This window comes from Lepisma saccharinum, chromosome 7, assembly GCF_977018435.1.
Source record: "Lepisma saccharinum chromosome 7, izLepSacc3.1, whole genome shotgun sequence".
Classification (NCBI taxonomy): domain Eukaryota; kingdom Metazoa; phylum Arthropoda; class Insecta; order Zygentoma; family Lepismatidae; genus Lepisma; species Lepisma saccharinum.
The window spans coordinates 97,931,544-97,951,219 of NC_139235.1; the positions used below are offsets into that span (position 1 = coordinate 97,931,544).

A 19,676-nucleotide genomic window follows, 5' to 3' on the forward strand; every position below is an offset into this window, starting at 1 on the left:
ATTGATAAGAGGCTGAGTGAGCCATAAAGCCACTTGCGCAAGGACAAGGCTTGAAAATTTCCTACCTAAGTCACCTGCTTTGGAGAATTGAGCCCGATCATTCATGTAGCATTAAGACACACCTCACTGGGTCATTTCTGAATTAATAGTATGACTATCTAATGTAACCTTTATCATCTTATCACTAGATGAGCAAATACCAACTACATACTACCATAGTTCATAGTGGCAGGAATAAGTAGGGAAATTTATCCTCTTTGTATAAGTACACACAGTTATAGATTCAGAATTGGCACTTGCGAGGGGTACATTTCATTTGGGGAACTCGGTGAGCCAAGAATCAGTTTTTCGATAAGGATGAGTGATGATATGATGAAATTAATGAAGGGACACTCAAAAGAGAACACCCATGCCCAGGCTGGGATTCAAACCTGTTACCCCTGACCTCATAGTACACTGTGCTAACCACTCCACCATGAATCAGTTCTAACTGAATGTATCAATATCTGTGAATTCAGAGAAGTATACATATTTTAATCATTGCCAAACTTAATCCCATTGTCATTATAAAAGTAATGGTGTGGATAGTCTACGTAACAAGAATTTACTTTTGAAAATGTTGTGTGTCATGTTCTGGCCGGGGCAGAACATCTGTCCTATTTAATCATCATTCATTCATATTTCCACGAGAGGCCAAAGTGGCGGAAAATCTATGGAAAGTAGAAGGAAATGCAAGTTTGGATTCAAGAATGTCATTGTTCTTGTGAGGGTGGAAGTTGTGTGCTTGAAGGATTCCACCTACCTATAACTGTTACGTATACAGGAAAACCTCGTTAATACGAAGTTCAAGGGACCAAAAAATATCAACTTCGTATTAAACGACTTCGAGTTATCCAAACTTTTCAAGATGGCGCCTGTTTTCAGGTGTAAATAAAGTAGAGTATAAATTACCCCCACAAAGGATGTTTTATACTTGGTGGTAGCTCAGAAAATAAGCTTTATATGTACTATATAATAATATTGTACGTTTTAAAGAAAGTGTAAAAAATGTTACACAAAATGAGAACATGGAGCTTAACGCGGACACAAATATTCCAAGGAGACTGTTAATACCATTTATCCTGCCTAGTTATACAACCGGTTATGCACGGGATGCATGTCGTGGCAAAAAGTCTTATAAAAACGATATTTTCTTTTAATTGTGCGAAGTCGTTGCTCTTCCACGAAATTCTTATAATTTTAGTTCATAAGAAACCCGTTTGCAAGGAGACCTAGGGAAAGGAAAACAATCTCGTTTATTCCAAGAAGTGAAACTCTGAAGAATCTTGACAGTAGTCACACTGGCGCGAGCAAGAGACGGGAGATAATCGGACAGAATGAATATTGGATTTTATGGGCGTTCACTAGAACATTGTCCGTTACTGGATTAACTGGTAAGAGAAGATTCTTTAGGTACAGAAAACAACCTTTCCCTGGCACAAAACAAAACAAAAAAATCGGGGCTGTAAATTTCGTTCTGGTTCGGCTGTCTAAAACACATCGTAAAAAAAGTCACGTATTCTTTGCTTCAGTTAACTTCATATTCGCCCTCCCCCTTTGCAGGGATCAGTTCAAACTCTTCCTCAACTTGCATTGTAATCCACTCTGAAAAAGTAAACACACAACTTGCGATCTGTTTGCACACAATGTGTATCCTAGGACACATTAAACAGTGCCGCACTCGATAATGACTCTGGTTTGGATCCCTCTTTAAACTGTATATTTAGTCCCGCTTAGCTCATCAGCATAAAATGAACTAAAAACAGGCTTTACGAAACTTGCGTATTTTCAGAATAATCGACAATTTATTGTTATTGTAGGTTTCAGGAGTATTCTGGAGGTCAAACTCTCGCTCCGCCAAAATTTTTCCTCTCGTATTCCTACATTGGGCATTGCGTGTTTTTTTTGTTTTTTAACAGCAGCACGCTAATGGTTCTGAAGCAAATGGGGATTATATGGGTTTGCGAGGTTCAAAACAATGAAGCTTATTCCTTCGCACTGGATGAGTCATTGCAGTTATCGGCAAGCGAGAGCTTTCCAGACGGTAGACTAAACACTGGCGCCAGCTGCAGCGTAAACACAATGAGACCAGCTGGAAGTTAGAGCAGCAGGTGGCAGAAGGGAAATCATCGCGTATTTTGGAACATTCGTGCGATCTTATCTCGCATTTCTCATCTAGCACTGGTGAATATTTCCAAGGTGGCGGAAAGAGCTTGACCTCCCATGCACAATGACAAAGAATGTCAATGTCCAGCGGGCATTTCGGGCTGCTTCCCTAGAGTTGTCAGCAGCTCTTAGAACAAGGAAACATGTCAAGGTCAAGTTAAAATAACGTCCAAGCTCTCTCCACATTCGATCTTCTCTTGTCAACTTACGCAGGTGTCTACTTTGAATTAAGCGAAACCAGTTTTGCGGAAGGGTCTTGTAAACAACTTCGTATTAAAAATTATCCGTATTTCGATTTATCCGTACTGAAATACATTATAAACCCTATCTTATCGGCTGGGGAATGGGAAGAACTTCGGATTAAAGGGTACTTCGTATTAACCAATATCGTATTAACGAGGTTTTCCTGTACATGCCACAAGAGCTTTTTTTTTTTTTGGACAGTTTGGAGGGACAATGACTCCTATCCTCTCCCCATGAATTGTTTACATCCTACGTGCTTACAAGTAGTTTCTCCACATGAACGGATGCTATCCTGGCTTTGGGAAGTTAGGAGCAAAAGTGAATTAGGGCTTATCCCAAGATGCTATTTCCGACTTTACAAAACCCTCTCTCAGGAGCTATAGTTGCTGAGGTACAAGTTCACATCTAATAGTTGATGCTAGTGCAGCGTGTGTCATAATAGAGCAAACTGCTTATCAGGTTTATCTGTAAACACAGTCATTGTGGTGCTGGTGTAGTGTTAAAGAGTGGCGACTTTCACAGGTGCAGAAGAAGTAGGCTGCGTCTTAAACTTCCCACACCTTGCACCCCTTAGACTTCTGCATTTGGGACTTTGCGAAAGACGAACTCTATGTGCCGCACCTATGCTGTAGAATGTGCAACAGCTAAGGGAGAGAATAAGAAACACACTTGCTTTGGTGGACGAGGAGTTCTTGGGAAAAGTGTGGCAAGAAATGGAATTTCGACGGGCCACCCCCCGTGGTGGAGTGGTTAGCACATCCCGACCTGGATGTTTGTGAGCGTCCATTCATCAATTTCATCACGTCATCACTCATTCCCATCTTCGCAAATTAGCCAAAAGTGGCACAAGAAGCTAAGTAGAATAAAGGAAATTAATCAAATAATTTCGACAGGACGTGTGTCGCATAACTGGTGGAAGCCACACCGAACATTTGTAGTCATTTGTAGACATTCATAGAAACTTACGGTGTTACGGATTCATACACAACATCGAAATAAATTCTTAAAGTTGTTTATTATGATACACACTGTATTTACTGTGATCAGGTGAAATGTCTTTTTTTTTTTTTTTTTTTGTGTCTGGGAAGCTTCACTACATTGTTCCAAGGCCAGTGGTTCACAGAAATGTTTACAGTGATCAGTAAGTCTGCTACATGTATGTATTCTATCTTTCCTGCAGGTTGATGACTGTGAAAGGAACGGGGACAAGGATAGATCGTTGACATCTCCTTCGAAGAAGGAAAAGGATAACAAGAGGGATAAGGACATCAAGAAAGAACCGAAGACCGAGAAGGACTATAGGGAACAGCATGGACGGGCCAAAGATTCCAAAAGCATTGAATGTGAATTAGTTCGTGATCTCAAAGCACAACTGAAGTAAGTATAACGCAGGTGGGAAATAGTCAGTAAAAGTCACTTTTTCATTGTGGTCTGTACTTGTCAGTTTTTCTAAAAAGTAGTAAAGTCAGTATTTAGTGTATTTGTTAGTGCAATTATTTTTTTTGGAGGAGGAGGATAAATGACAACTTTCAAGTAAGATGGCAGACAGATTGCTTTCAGTTCAATTAAATATGAAATGGTCTTTATTTAATTTTTCCCAACCTGGTAATACCTATATCTAGAGGCATGTATTTTGTTTTTGACGGAAACAGGAAATGTGATATAACACTGTAATGTTCTTTGGGGGGGGGGGGTGTTGGAAGGTGTGAGGTGCATTTTCCTACCATGCTTTGTCACAAAATGAGACGAAAACAACTACAAAATGTGAAATAAACTTTGAGAACCCAAAATTTAGAGTTTATTTATCTGAAGTCTGAAATATCCTGTGAGTTATGCAAATCATTGAAAATTGATTAATTCTGCTGTAAATATTTTGAGAAGCAAAAACATAATACTCTGATAACTACATAAATGTGCTATTAGAAGGGGGAATGTTTATTTTGTGTAATAAGTTTCACTGTAATCAACCAGAAAGAATTTAATTAATCTCCTTCAGTGCCACCTATGTGCAACTTTCAGACCCTGAATGGTTGCTGGCATGCAGTTCTCCCAGTGCGTATGGTACACTGATCCTAGTTTGTATGCTGACTGGCCAAAGCAGAGTTGGAGATGTATCTGTGATCACTGTTAATCTAGAGATACTGGTAGTGTTAAAAGCAGAAGCCTTTGGACAGCTAGGCCCGTGCATCAGCTTTGAAGTCGTTTGGTTGTTTGTGGAATTCCAAGAGACAGATACTCTTATTCAGACAGCGTGTTCCATTCAAACCTCCCACATTTGAATTCATCCTTGCTAAAAGGTTATGAAACATAATGGAATGCAAGTGCTACAGGCACACAAACACACACATATATAACAAGAATAAAACAATAACAACTAGGGCACAAGAAATACTAATTACTCTTCAGCTGCTTGATGCATGCCGTTCTGATTGCCTGCTTGGATATAACGGAAAGCAGACATTTTTTCAGTTTGTCAGAATAATGCAAATTAATAATTTTGTATCTGCAGGAAAGCTTTAAATGACCAAAAGGAAATGAAACTTCTCCTGGACATGTACAAAGGAGTTAGTAAAGAGCAAAGGGACAAGGTACAATTAATGGCGGCTGAGAAGAAAACAAGGGCAGAGTTAGAAGATTTGCGCATGCAATTGAAGAAAATGCAGGTGAGTGCAGAGAAACTATTGTTCATATTTGCATGAAGTTCAATATAGTTAGTAAACAGGGATACATTTTTTGCTTTAATAATTTTTAATGATTATTGAAATACTCGTGTATAGAGAAAATTACCAATAGAAAAGATGCTATTCATTTACACATGTATGGATGAAGCCTTTACATTAGAAAATAAACTAATTAATTCTTTAGGGAGAACTGGGCACCAATGAAACTAGAGGATACCTGCTGATTTTTGGTGCTGAAGAATTACATTGTTCTACAAAAAAAAAAACTTTTATTTTTTCTGGAGGAAAAAGTTCTGATTCCTATTGCAAATTTTACGCTGATTTCAAATCTGTATTTAGATTTTCTCTGTCAGGGATACTTTACGAGTAATCGTGATTTTTATTTTATCTAAAATTCTTGCAATTTTAAGGTGAATACTGAGTGAACTTGTGGAATAATTTAATCATCCTTTCTCGAAACCTAGTATATTATGTTCAAAAGTTATAAGTGTGATATGTGACACAATATTCGCACACAGAATTGTTATATAATACTTATTTTCAAAAAAATGTAATAAATTTTTTGCAATTTATATTGCATATAACAATATATCCATGCTATTTTTTCCTTTGTCTGTTAGACATGCTTCAAACTCTGGATTTGCTGAAGTTCTCTAATTTGAAGTCCCACAAAGTACCTTTCTTTCGTTTGGCTGGTGAAAGATGAGGCAATTTGAAATACACTTAAATCTTCTTCCAGTTGTGTCCAGAGTCTTTGCAAATTGTTTCGTAAGGCCTAGCTTGGTGTGAAGAGGAACACCACATGCTGTATAATTTTTCTCCCACTTGTCAATTTTGTTGAGACCAATTCTCTTTTGTGCAATGGTTCTTCTGTCACGGGTATACCACTTGCAGAGAAAGCAGGTATACTTTGTGTAGCCATGTTGCATTCCCAATATCATTGCAACTATCTTGAAGTTTCCAGTTATCTTCCACTTATACTCATTATGTTCCGTGGATTTCTTCTAATATCTCGACCTGAAGGAAATCGGTAAGGATGGAAAATATTGGATAGATCTTGCCTAGGATAGGGACAGATGGAAGGCTTGTGTTGCTGCAGCCATACGCCTTTGGGCTTAAGAAGCTAGAGAGTTAGTTAGCTTCTAATATCTCCCAGGTTTCTTTGTGACATCAGAAGAACGTATGAACGTTCGTTAAACCACTAACGTCATTGTGATCAGTCAGTAGGTGGTCAGTTTCAAAATAGGCACGTTTGCCTAAATTTAGTAATGTTTGTGCTGCGGTGGAGATTTTATTGGTCGATTCCAAGGTAATGTTTGTGGCACTTCTTCATGATGGATCGAATCCTCTTCTGCCTTGCAAAGGCCAATTCTCCACTCCACAGTTGTAGCGGAAGCTACCTGGTTGATTTTGACAGGCAAAGTATATCAACTTAAACAAAAGCTGCAAACACAATGCTTAGTATTTTGACAATAACTTGCAGGTACATCATGTAGCTTAGTAAAAGAACTGCCAACATTTGAAACAGAAGCTCAGAAGCAGATGTTGACAACTGCTCATCTGACAATTCCCTGCATTTATCACTAAGGGTGATTCTGAGCAAAATGAGACACTTTATTTCCTTATAACTAAAAAACTGTCCCTGATAGCGAAATTATAATTACGGATTTGAATTTCCCATACCAAATTCCTTCAGAAAAACTTATGTTCACGTAAGTAATAAAACCTTTGTAGAACAGTGTTATTTGTGATTGTTTTTGATCCGAACCATAAAGATGGAAATGGGAATGTTTTTTTTTAAATTGGCATTTCAATTTTTTTATAATTTTATGTTTCAAGACCATATTAAATTTCTCCCATTTCCTTGTGGTTTTTGAGACAGCGATGCCCATTTTATCCTCTTCAAATAACATGAAAAGATGATGGAAATGCAATATTTTTTCTTTTTCTTCTGAATGTCTTTATACTCTTTTTATCTTTGTTATATTATAGGGCTAAGCTGATACCATTACCGATGTTTTGATTTTGGTTTGAATACACTGTTTCCAGAGTTTGATTATCTCATGGGGTCCTGTAAATGCAACACATTATGTTTTTACAGTCTAGATATCCTGGGTATTGCAAATTCATTTTACAGGGTGCCTACTTGCTGGGAATTCCTTGAATTCCAGAAATTATATGAACTTTTGGCTCCGGGAATTATGCATAAATTTTTCTCCGTAGATGTAAAAAATTGCAACTTTTATTAATCCAAATCCAATTCAGTTTATAGATAATTATAAATGCTCTGATGCAAGTGTTTCACAGTATATCTTTTATTTTTATCAAGGAAGGAAAAGAAAGCTGCGTGGAAAATAAAACAGAATTCTCTCAATTTGTTTACTTTCTTAGGGTCCTTTGCAGAACAATTTATCTGACAGGTGGAAGATAAGATATATATCTTGAATTTGATTAGGTAAATTTGAGTTTGAAATTCTTATATAATAAACAATTTTTCGTAGATTAGTATATCCCGTAACATTTGTGACTTGTGTTTGTAGATGTATTTCGAGTCGGAGCATGTGTAATGGCAAATGTAAACTCCGCACCTTAAATTTAATACTATTTTAAATATATATATTGTTTAATTGAATTGAATCAGAATTTTTAAATACATTGGAATCACAAAGACACTATATATTGTTAATATACTGTGTTTGAGAGGCGGTAATTTGCAATGTTGGAGGAGAGAAAACATCTTCTTGTAGTCTTGAATTTTTGGAAAGCTTGTCTTGAAAACTGGGAATTATACTTGAATTTTTTCATGGTCCTAGATTAGTCACCCTGTTTTAACAATATTTTGACCAGAAATTTATTTCATAATTAATTGATTATCTCATGTCAAATTATTAGTATTTGAAAGCAAGACTGGTAGATTGATAGAGTGTCGTTTCAATGAAAAACTGAAGTACTTAAAATTTGTTACAATTTTGAAGTATTAGTAACAGTGTTTTTAGGGTTGGGTTCAAAGCGGTATCGGCTCAGCTCTTAAATTAAAGTCTTTGCTCTCTTGTTTAGTGACTGAAATTGTTCTTCTGTTAATCCCTTTCAAATACTTACTTTATTCATTGGATGTTTCATTGAAAGTTTTTTAAGGACTGGATATTTTCTCTAATAATTAAATCCAAAATGAAATATTACTTCCTCACTTCATATTTTTACAACTACAGGGACTGGCAGAAAAAGCTGACTGTTTTGAAATGTGTTTATAAAGAAAACAATTAATGTAATGCAAGGTTTAATAATCAAAATTTGCTTCAAAAATTGCCATTTTCAGTGCTTACATTAATTTTTCTTTGTTTTGAAAATTGTGTCCGATAAATGATGACCTCCATTCCTTACACATTCATGTAGCCTTGCCTTTAAGTTGGAAGTCGCCTTCACGAGCATTTAATTCGGAATTGTCGCTATTTCGTTGCGAATAGCTAACTTGAGATCACCAATTGTGTGAGGTCTTTCAACATGCACTTTTGATTTGAGGTAGCCCCAGAGGAAATAATCACACATCGTCAGATCGGGCCAGGGAACTGCTCCATCTCAACTGAAATGGCGTTGAGTGACGAAGCCAATGAGCACTCCACCCACTCCACCGTTCAAAGACCTCACACAACAATCCAATTGTGTCAAAGGTAAACACCATTTTTGAACATTTGAACAACAATTGGTGATCTCAAGTTAGCTATTCACAACGAAATAGCGACAATTCCGAATTAAATGCTCGTGAAGGCGACGTCCAACTTAAAGGCAAGGCTACATGAATGTTCAAGGAATGGAGGTCATCATTTATTGGACACAATTTTCAAAACAAAGAAAAATTAATGTAAGCACTGAAAATGGCAATTGTTTTTGTAGCAATTTTGGTTATTAAACCTTGCATTACATTAATTGTGTTCTTTATAAACACATTTCAAAACAGTCAGCTTTTTCTCCCAGTCCCTGTATTATGTCGCAATGTGCACATATCAGTGATATTCCATTTTGAACAAATCCTTATCTTTTAAAAAGTTGTAAAGGCTATAATAGAGTCAACTTGTTATATCTTGCAAGAAGGGAAACTTTTATGTGTAAGTTTGAAGTACATGATTGTGTGTGTGAAAGGTGATTGGCATCAATTTGCATTTTGTCATGCAATTCCAATGAATAAACAAGCATAAGAAGTGCTACTGAAAGATTTTCATACTTCCATGCACTGTATTAATTTTGAAGTGTCATTGTCTGGTGGTCCGGAATGGCATTCTGATTCATGAATATCTGGAACCTTCTTGTTCCGTCTCGTCTGTCATAATCGGAGACAAAAAGCAAACAACAGCATGTTAACGAAAGTAAAGCGTTCCGTTTCATGAAAATTCCCATTTCGAGCTCTGGTCATAATACAGTGCGTTCATTTTGGCTCTGGGCCGAGATATCGTGAGACATGGTGCAGATGCCGACATTTTCATCCCGTGAGGTCTCGTTTATTTATGTGCAAATCTTTTGCATGTAGACAATTATATTTATATTGCATAACGAGTACTAACCTGGGTTATAAGAGTTGTTCAAAGTTGTTCACATGCTATCTTGGCCCAGAGCCAAAACGAAAGCACTGTATAAGTGTCAGTCAGTGGAAAACAGGCCACCTCTCATATTTCGACATGTAGATGCCACGGCTCCAAGAGGGTTCCGTCGTCGCCCAGTAGACTACAGTTGCAGGCTTGTATGAAGCAGTGCAAGTGTGAGCCGTACGAATTGCAGGAACTTGCCGTCTGGCATATCCTGGAGGCCAGTAAGGAAGAGCAGCGAGCAGTCGTGTTTTACCTTGTGGCGGAAGGTGCTAGTATGAGAGACATTCACCGTCGAATGTTGGCAGTGTATGGAGAACATTGTTTATCTCTGTTATGGGAAAGGGAGTGGTCGGAGGTTTTACGAAGAAAGAATGTCACTGCAGGATGATCCATGACCTGGACCATCTGTCACTGTCGCAAATGATGGCCTCATCGAACATGTGAATGACATCATTCAACAGGATTGACGGTGTACAGTGGAATGAAATTTTAAAAAAAATGATTTATTCACTATTTTAATATTGTAAGTAGAATATGCATTCTTATTACAAGTGGTGGTGTTTCAAATTTTCAAAAATAAACACTCAGCCAGCTTCAATTTGATACATCAAAATATGTAATTTATAGTATTGGTTTGTTGAAACACCACTGCTTCTGAAATGAGCATGAAATTTACAAAATATTGCCACTTGTAATGAAGTTAGTATGTTGTCACACTAAAATTATATTGTATTGATTGAGTAAAGAAATTATACTAAAGTGTAAATCACCAACCCTGAGACCTTCTGTGAACAAACCGTCTCACCGATTCGATGTCACTGAACACTGAGACCTTCCCGCACGCATAGAACTCGCCATGTTGAAAGTGGCACTACTTCCTTGCTGTTCACATGATTATTTTTAGAAAATATGCAATGTTATAAAATATCATTATGTACACAAATCTCTAAGCTCATTGAAAGTTACAATGCATATTCCTACAAAATATTCACACTTATATTGCCTTGCCATGTCACCAAGTAATTTTATGAAGTGCACTATATTTGGCGGAACAAAAATAGTTATTAAGATGCTTGTCAAAGTTTCCAACTGCAATAAATTTACGAACTTTCTTTGTCTTGTTTTGATCATCATCATCAATATATTTATTGGACTTACAGCATTGCATATGGCTGTTTATGCCCATTATATATTTTATTTACATAAGATACAATTTACATAAAATCTACAAACAAATTTCAAATACACACCTATCTATATCAAACCTTAGAAATACACATTACCATGTTATATCATTTTGTCTAAAAAAAATGCAAGTAAAACATATTCAAATCGCATGCAAGAAAGAAGCCAAATTTATGGAAAATGATTACTGGTGCAAAGAGTTAACCATAAAGGTGAAGCAATAAGTACAGAAGATAGAGCATTGGGTTTAAAGTGAGACGTCATTTGCGGCAGCGTACTACAAATTGGCCGTTGTGTTACATTGCGTAATAAATTCTGTAACAATGCTGGATTTTCGTGTGGATTATTTTACTTCTATGAGTTTGCGATGCTTTCTGCATGCACGTGGTTTTGTTCACAGAAGGTCTCAGGGTTGGTGATTTGAACTTTACGTATGCATTTTATGATAACACTTAAAATTACCCCTGTAAAAATAGATTCAATTTTGTATCAAAAATTGGTAAATTGATGAATATTTCTGAACTTTACACAATAAGGCTTGGTTGGACCTTTGGTGGACATGAGGGCAGTTTTTTCTTTCTTTCTTTTTTTTCTGAATTTTCATCTCCCTCAAAAAACTTCTGTGATATTCCAAAATCCGAAAAATCACATCAGCGTAGAATTTCTTCTAGAGCATTCTCATACATCTTCATGTGGTTTGCTTTCGCTATTGTCTAGATATTATCAATAGATTAATCAGGATGTCTACCAGTTAATAAAGTCACTAAAGTAATGAAAAAGTAAAGAAATCGAGTAGGTCAAGAAGTCTATAAAAAGTTAAGAAATTATAATTGTGGTCAACAATTGCTATCACCGTGACTGACTAATTCATTTATTTTACTTTACTTTTCTGCCCCTTTTGCTAATTGCTAAGATAAGATGGATGAAGGGACAATCACAAATATATGGGGTTGACAACATGAGTCTCACCCACATAATATTATACTGCGTGTAAGTCCAGACGCCAGAGCCTCGCTAGTCTGTCAAATGCAGTCCAGGATGCATAATAGATAAACCAAGTCTAATTCTCTTGTTAAATACAGCTTCAGTTTTCATCTTAACTGGCCTTTTGGTAGGGGTTTTTCATTAAATAAATATTTATTTTCTTAATTGCTAATTTCCAACTTTACCTAAGTGGCGTAGAATAAATAAAGGTTAAGAAATCAATAAAATGTCATGAATTTTGGTTTTCTAATTTGGTAGACATCATGTTAATAGAGCTATGCAATTCCGAAACTATTGAAAATATCTAGGCAACAGTGAAATCAAACCACATGAAGATTCACATTAATGCTCTAAAAGGAATTCTAAACGGATGTAATTTTTGAGATTTTGTAATATATCTGCAGTTTTTGGAAAGGAGGGGATAATTGGAAGAAAACTGTGTCGGCCAAAGGATCATCCGAGCCTTGAATAATAGTTTTACGATTCAGTGCTATAAATTTGCACCAGAAACTAGAATATTCTGTGTATACAGGAATTATTGCTCGTATGTTGAATGTAATGTTGTTATTTCTGCTTATTCAAAGGGGAATCAAGAAACTGTGTTATATAATTTTACAGGATAACAAGCGTGAGGAGAGGAAGAAGCTTGCTGATGAAGATGCAATGAGGAAGATAAAGCAGCTGGAAGATCAGGCGTACCAGCTCCAGAAGCAGGTTGCGGCCCAGAAACAGGTAGATGGCAGTTGGACTTCACAAGGAACCTTTAACCTCATGAGACCTTTTGTAAGTTTTTATCACAAAAGCAGGTGCCTTGTAGATTATTCTGTTCTTTTACTGTCTCGAATTACTCATTTCCAAAATCAAATTCTGATTTTTGTTGTGAAAATATTTGGCTACCTTTTCCTCTGTGCCTTTATAATTGCAGTGATTGTAACGTGTATGTATTGTTGGCAAAACAGAGAACTTTGAAAAAAATGTTATCAACAGTTAGCATTTGTTGCGTATTTATGATGAAAAAAAATAATTCTGAGCTCCCTTCATATCTGAAAACATAATGATTTGTTTTTTCATGGTTGCATGCACCCGTGCTCATCAATGTTGTGAGGTGCTAGTGGAATGATATTCAGTGTTGACATTTCTGGCGACCAACGGAAAGTTTCACTTTATTCATTTCCATTCCAGCAGCAAGTTTCATCTTTGCATTGCTGATCTGCTGGGTAAAACAGTTGTTTTTTTTACTGTATGTTCAGTGACATTTAACAGAATCTAAAAAGTTGCATTCATGGAACAGCAGTGTATCTAAAGATGTCTGTTTTTGTGGGTTTGCGGAGAGAGGTAATCTACTCTCTATTTTTCCATGTAGTTTTGAATGGGATCGATTTTCCCACCTGTCCGGTAGCTTCGTCAGGCACATGGTGCTGTTGAGTCAAGTAGAATTGAACAGCAGCAGAACATAAAAGATGTAGGAAAGTGAGTGTTATTTTACTCACTACAGCATGTTCCATGTCTTTTGCCTTTCCGTTTTTGAGTTCGTACGTGTGTGGGAAAAAAATGTTCATTGACAGTTGCCCGTTTGCACCAACATTGCGCTAACTCACAAGTAATAAGATCCGTGGGTCAGGGTAATTCTCGAGTAGCAATCATCTTCTGTTGCACCAACATGGAAAGTGAGAGTCCCAAAACTCTCGGTTAACCCTAGGAGAGTAGCTAGCCTCAAAGCAAGTGCCTAAACGTCATACAAATGGAAGTACATGATTGATTATGTCTTTCGAGAAGGCGTGGTGTGATAGGAAACAAGGAAAAGATAAAAGTAACGGGACCTGGACATTGGTATCCTAAGCAGTGACAAGCAACGGGCACGGAAAAATTTCAAGTACGGAATAATGAAGGGGAAGAACATATACGTAAATACATTTTGATATATTAGTGCAGCTTGCAATTGTAGTAAGAAGTGTTAGTGATGTTTATAGTAGATTTCGAGATATACACATCTACCTCCTCGTATCATTCACGATCGGTTTATAGCTAATGTTTTCATTGCTAATTATTTTAAATGTTTTATATTTAGATTTCTACTCAAGAATCGATTTCATATAAACTATTCTACATCTAATTTTTTTTCAATTTTATGTAGAAGATGTAGCAACTGCTATTGTAACAAATGGAAACAAAACTAAAAAGTTGCATTTTTCTTCAAAATTACCTCAAAGCGTAATGTATTTTCGATGTTTTAAATGCAATTGCTGTAGTTCTTGTTTAAGAAGAGCACATTTTTCATTGTTATTTATTAAGCTCCAGTGAAGATAGATGTATCACCAACCACATCAAAGAAATCACACTTGTTCATAATACTTTAATGTTCCATGTTGCGTTTCTGGGTGTATGCTTAGTTTGACATCACCTGTTCAATGAGGACCAAGAGAACATCTTGTTTATATGAGGACAACTCTCAACGTGTGTGACAAAGAACTTCTGGAGAGTTGAGAGTTCTTCAGCAGGGGTTTTCATTGTGAGCTTGAACAGCTCAACATCGTACAGTACTGACGTTACACATTCACTGCCACAAAAAGCCTTCATTCTCTGATGAATGTCAATTGGGGGAACATTTTCTGCAGTTAGAAACTCGGTCACCACACGCAGTTTCAGGTGCACCAACATAGTATGGTTACATGCTGCCATTTTTCTCGCTCTAGTTCAGCAATCCCTGGTGATAGAAGTTTGAAACTTGGAATGGAGAATGGGGAAAGTTTGAAGAGTACAATGCATGGTTGCTCAAAATCCAAAATGTCTTTACACCGTGACAAAAGAATAGCAGGCATTACTTTTCAGCCTGCCCTCCTACAATGAGTCACCTTATCCCTTCTCCCTTCACTGTGCTTAGCATCTTAAAGCTTTCGCTTCTGTAGTCACCTTGTTTATTCTTTACAGAAGAAAGTGAGATCAAAATTATGTTATGGATTTGCAGCCCTTAGGTTATTTTCTATTATTTCTCGACCAACTCGTATGACAGGAGGTGCATGCTCGAATTCTGCCTGAACGGTGCTGAAAGTTCCTTTACAAAGTGAAAAATCATGGGAAGTGGTCATTTATTTTTCACTTTCATAGTGTTTTTTTTTTTAAATTATTGTTAGTAAATTAATCCAACCTGGTAATTTGTATTTGTGCCTATTGGTATATACATGTTATACGCAGTGACATAGTAATAACCTGCGTGGTTTTAATGTTGGCTGTCCAAATTATATCATGCATAATACGCACCACATTTTTTTGAGGCGAAAATTTTGGAAAAAAGTGCACATTATATATGAGTAAATACAGTTTATATTTTTAGCCACAGGCTTCTAAAATAAACAATAATGAAGCTTTAACTGTACAGAATGTTGATTTAGCACCTGCATACTTGAAGTGCTGTGATCTTCACAGTAATTCATTGAAACAGATAATTGTCTCCACCCACTTTTTATTCTATCCTAAATTAGAGAGTTTTGTGTTAAAGGCAAGGAAGAGCCAAGCAAAGTTTGTGAATAAAGGTGGTAAAAATAAGTGACAAAAAGGTGAGGTGAATGTTACTTGTTACATAGTAGAAAAAACTAAACCAACTTTTGTTTCTGAATTTCTGGAACTTCACTCTTTTCCCTCTTTTAGCATATAGTTCACGTTAGCTTAATTTGTAGTGTATTCAGTTTGAATTGATTTGTGAATATTAATTGAATCAATGTCACTATCTTCACAAGCAAGAGCGTTTAATTCACACTTTTTTGTGGATGAATTATGCATGAAAAGTGTGTGTTTGGGTTTTTTTCGTGTCATATGTAATGTCTTATTATTTTATTTTCAACCTTTCAATATCGCTAGAATCCTCATTAGGAAATTGGAATTAAATTAAATGCTTGTTTGTCTGGTTCATGTAATGTCACTAAATGCATTGTTGTGTCTGTGTGCTCCGGTGTGCCTTTGGGTGTAGATGAGGTATCCAAATTGGGTAGGCCTGTTGCATATTGGTGCTTAGTTCATGGAGGTAGTGCATGGTGGCATGTGAAGATCGTAGGCACGCAGGCGCAGACAAACCAAGCTGGCAACAGCTTACTCAATAAGAAAGTGGATGAACCAGACACAATCATATTAAATGGAGAACAGCATTCAAATTTCCTGATGTTCATAATGGCTAAGGTCGCCGAATATTGGTAAGAGGCACAAACTCAGACCTTTTTTTTATCCAATAGTGTACTGCGTTGCCAGAAAAAAAGTGCACAAAAAACAGTTATTGAAATGAGTAGTGTTAATTGTTAATATGTTATTTGTGGAGGTGAGGCAGATGAAGGATTTTGCAGACTTCCTTATCTAGATCAGTGGTTTCCATTTAATTTTCCATCTTTGGAAGCCTTCCTGACAGTGAAGTCGCTATTGCACTCACTTGGTGTTCAAGGAACCCAACGTTCAGTTCCCACCACAGTGCAGTGGTTTGGCCCCCACTTTAAACTGTAGATCCAGTCTGAGAGCCTATATGAGCATAATAGTTTGACTTGTAAAAACAATTTTATCTGACAGTCCGGTTGATAAGATCCTTTGGTCCTATCTCATCAAAAAATTTAAAAATTGGGTGTGTGTACATGTGTGTTGATATTTTTTAAACTGTCAAGAATTAGATTGTTTTAGAATTCCTGCTAGAATATTTAGGTACATTTTTGATGGATTGTGTTTATCAGTGCGTAGGTATAGTTGTAATTAGTTTATTAACTCCACAAACCCATTTTTGTCTGTTGCAAATATACAGGCAAGTTTCTCCTAATGCTCTATGAACATTTCTAAACAGATACTTTTTTCAGATTTATGAATATAAACATTGGTCTTTGAAACAACATTTTCCCCCAAAAAATCATTACATAAAGTCCCGAGAACATAATTTTTCTATTCAGGCTTCCCTAGATTGGATTCCAATGGCACAAAATCAATGGTTCAGACCCCGTGCAGAACTATCTTGCTCATGAAATGGTCTTGAAAGTGTGCGTGTTCACTGCCTGAAACTACAATTCCCTTACTTTAAGCTTCTTCTCCAGTAGGATGTAACTTAGTAACCCAGAACTGTTTGATTCCAGGTGTGGACCATAATTGGTTCCTTGTCACATCATCCCTGAATTTTCATGTTTACATAATGCTATAGTATGCAAATCACAAGTTCAACATCTACAAACAGGAAATGTACTTAAAAGAGGCAAAATAACCACTACTCTAGATCACATTTGGTACTCTGTGTAATGTAGGGGATTACATTTGAGTTAATAGAATGAAAACTGAAAAATTTAATTATTGTAGAATTGCTAGTGAACCAGGGTAATGTTAGTGTTTTATTTGTTTATTTGAAAGAAACCTTATGCTCATTAAGTTAAATAGTATTCTGTTTGTTTCACAGGTATTATGCAATGTCAATACATTCTTCATTAAAAGAAATTCTTAAGTATAAGAGCACATGACAAGAGCATCTGTTATTGTGGTCTCATGAGGTTAATGTATAGAAGTTCAACTTTTATCATATTTTAATGATATGTGGATTTTTTTTAGAGTAATGTGTGCCAGATGCATGCTAATTTCTTTGGGTATATCAGAATATTCCTTTTTCAGTATTCATTCACTAATTCAAATATGAACTAAATGCTTGATAGTAATTCTTATGAAGTGTTTATGTATTTGCTAGTGTATTAATGATGAGTAGGATGCTATGTATGTACTTGGACATCGGTTACAGAAGTAAGGTAGTTAGTTGTTTCTTCTAGGTGTACATGTAGTATGGCTATCCTATTTGCTTATTTTTACTAGGGGTGAATTTATTCAGTTAGCAAGGTGATAGGAGGCATGCCTGTGGTGATCAGCAAGCAGATAAAATTTGGTCTTTCAATTCAATGATTCTAATTTGTAAGATTGAAATGACAGGTTTTATTTGCTTGTTGATTGCCACAGGTACATCTTTTTATTCTGTTTCCTTAGCACAAGGGAATATCAACAAGTAGTTGAGTAAATTTTTTACAGCCAAACGGAAATATACATTTTGAAGATTGAACATTACTCTACTTTTCCACATAACATCCATTCACATTTATACATTTGTCCCACCGTGACACCAACTTTTCGATGCCCATGCGGTAGAAATCGTTCAGCTGGACGCGTAACCACCGACGCATGGCTCTCGCAACTTCCGTGTCGCAGCTGAAGTGTTTGTCAGCAAAGTGTTCCTTCGGTGGGCCGAACAGGCAAAACTCTGATGGGGCCAGATCTGGACTGTATGCTGGATGCTTGAAAATTTCCCAATGTCAGGAATTGATTTTTTGCGTCACTGATGCAGCCACATGGGGACGAGCATTGTCATGGAGATTGATGACCTCCTCCAGAGATTTTGTTGGACATTTACGGCACAGAGCAGCTTGTAGATGATTCGGTGTGGCACAATATGCAGCAACATTTACATTTGCTCCTTTTACCCCAAAATCAGCAAGAATGACACTCTGGCTGTCCCAGAAAAGGGTAAGCAAAACCTTTCCTGCAGATGGGGTTGTCCTGAATTTTTTGGGTGGGGTGAGTTTGTGTGTTCCCATACCATACTCTGTCACTTTCGTTTAGGGGTGTAATGAAAAACCAACCATTCTCGGCAACAATCTGGTCGGGAAATGCATTTCCAGCTGTATGGCACCGGAGCAAATGCTCAAGATGTATCCCATCTCGCTGACACTTTGCGATATCCAAGTTCTTCATGGATGATGGTGTATGAACTGCCATATGAAATGCCCACTGCATCCGCTGTTGTTTGGATTGTTTACTGCCTGTCCTCCTGAATCAATGCCTCCACAGCGTCACCATTGCTCTTTGTGGGGGATGTGCAAGGCCGTCCAGAACGGGGTTCATCGAAGATATTTACATGCCCTGCGTTGAACTTTTCACACCAGTTACAGACATTTGTGAATGTTATGCACGTGTCACCATACACTGCACACAACTCACGATAGATTTCAGGTGGTTTCTGTCCCTTCGACCACAAAAACCAAATCACACTCTGCAGCTCAACTGTGTCGAATGTCTCAAGCGTAACTGCCATTTTGAAACAACTGCCCCTCGGTGTGCACACACCTGCAATCTCGTGGAAAGGTGGCGAAATACATGTACTTGCAAATGTATATTTCAGTTTTCATGAATACATTCCCGTTTAGCTGTAAAAAATTTACTAAATTACTTTTTGATATCCCCTCGTATGATTTTGATTATACAGACACTAGCTAAGAAATGTATCCAGTTATAACTATTGAAAATAGCAATATTAGTGTCAAAATTAATTAGTTCACGTTAGGTGTTAACCAGTTGCTTTTTAATACAGATCGCTGTTTTAATAATCTTGTAGCTTTCAGAACATTTGTAACAGTACTGAATCTAAGTTTAACCCATTCCCGTATTGAACCAATAATGATAATGAAAAAAGTTTATTGCAAGAGAATATTGGCCGACATATTTTTACTGCTCTCAGTAAATCAGACCCTTAACATAAAACAATTGTATTGATACACCCTGTAGGTGGTAATATTCATAACATTTACAATAGATATCAACACTGGAACATTACCAGTACTGTACAGGGTTTTCCAAAATTCCTTTCCACATTTAAATTCACTATAACTTTGTAATGAACACAGATATTACAGTGAAATAAAGTTTGTACCTCACAGCAGTCTTTAAAGGTTTACCTGGCAACACTGCATGTCTGTCATCCTCATCGCCACACCTCCAACGGGCACCATTCACGTCAATGCATCCAGAT

The 19,676-nt window shown here is 36.8% G+C and overlaps 1 protein-coding gene across 3 annotated transcripts in view; it reads left to right on the forward strand.

Moving 5' to 3' along the window:
- Bre1 (E3 ubiquitin-protein ligase Bre1) overlaps positions 1 to 19,676 on the forward strand; it is a 100,970-nt gene that overhangs the window by 60,787 nt on the left and 20,507 nt on the right. For 2 of the 3 annotated variants that reach the window (XM_083125714.1, XM_083125715.1), the window contains exons 8-10: positions 3,629 to 3,825; positions 4,958 to 5,111; positions 12,497 to 12,661. In XM_083125714.1, the coding sequence (XP_082981840.1) occupies positions 3,629 to 3,825; positions 4,958 to 5,111; positions 12,497 to 12,661 (516 nt within the window). The remainder of the gene's footprint in view (positions 1 to 3,628; positions 3,826 to 4,957; positions 5,112 to 12,496; positions 12,662 to 19,676) is intronic. The other variant, XM_083125716.1, reaches the window with a different exon arrangement.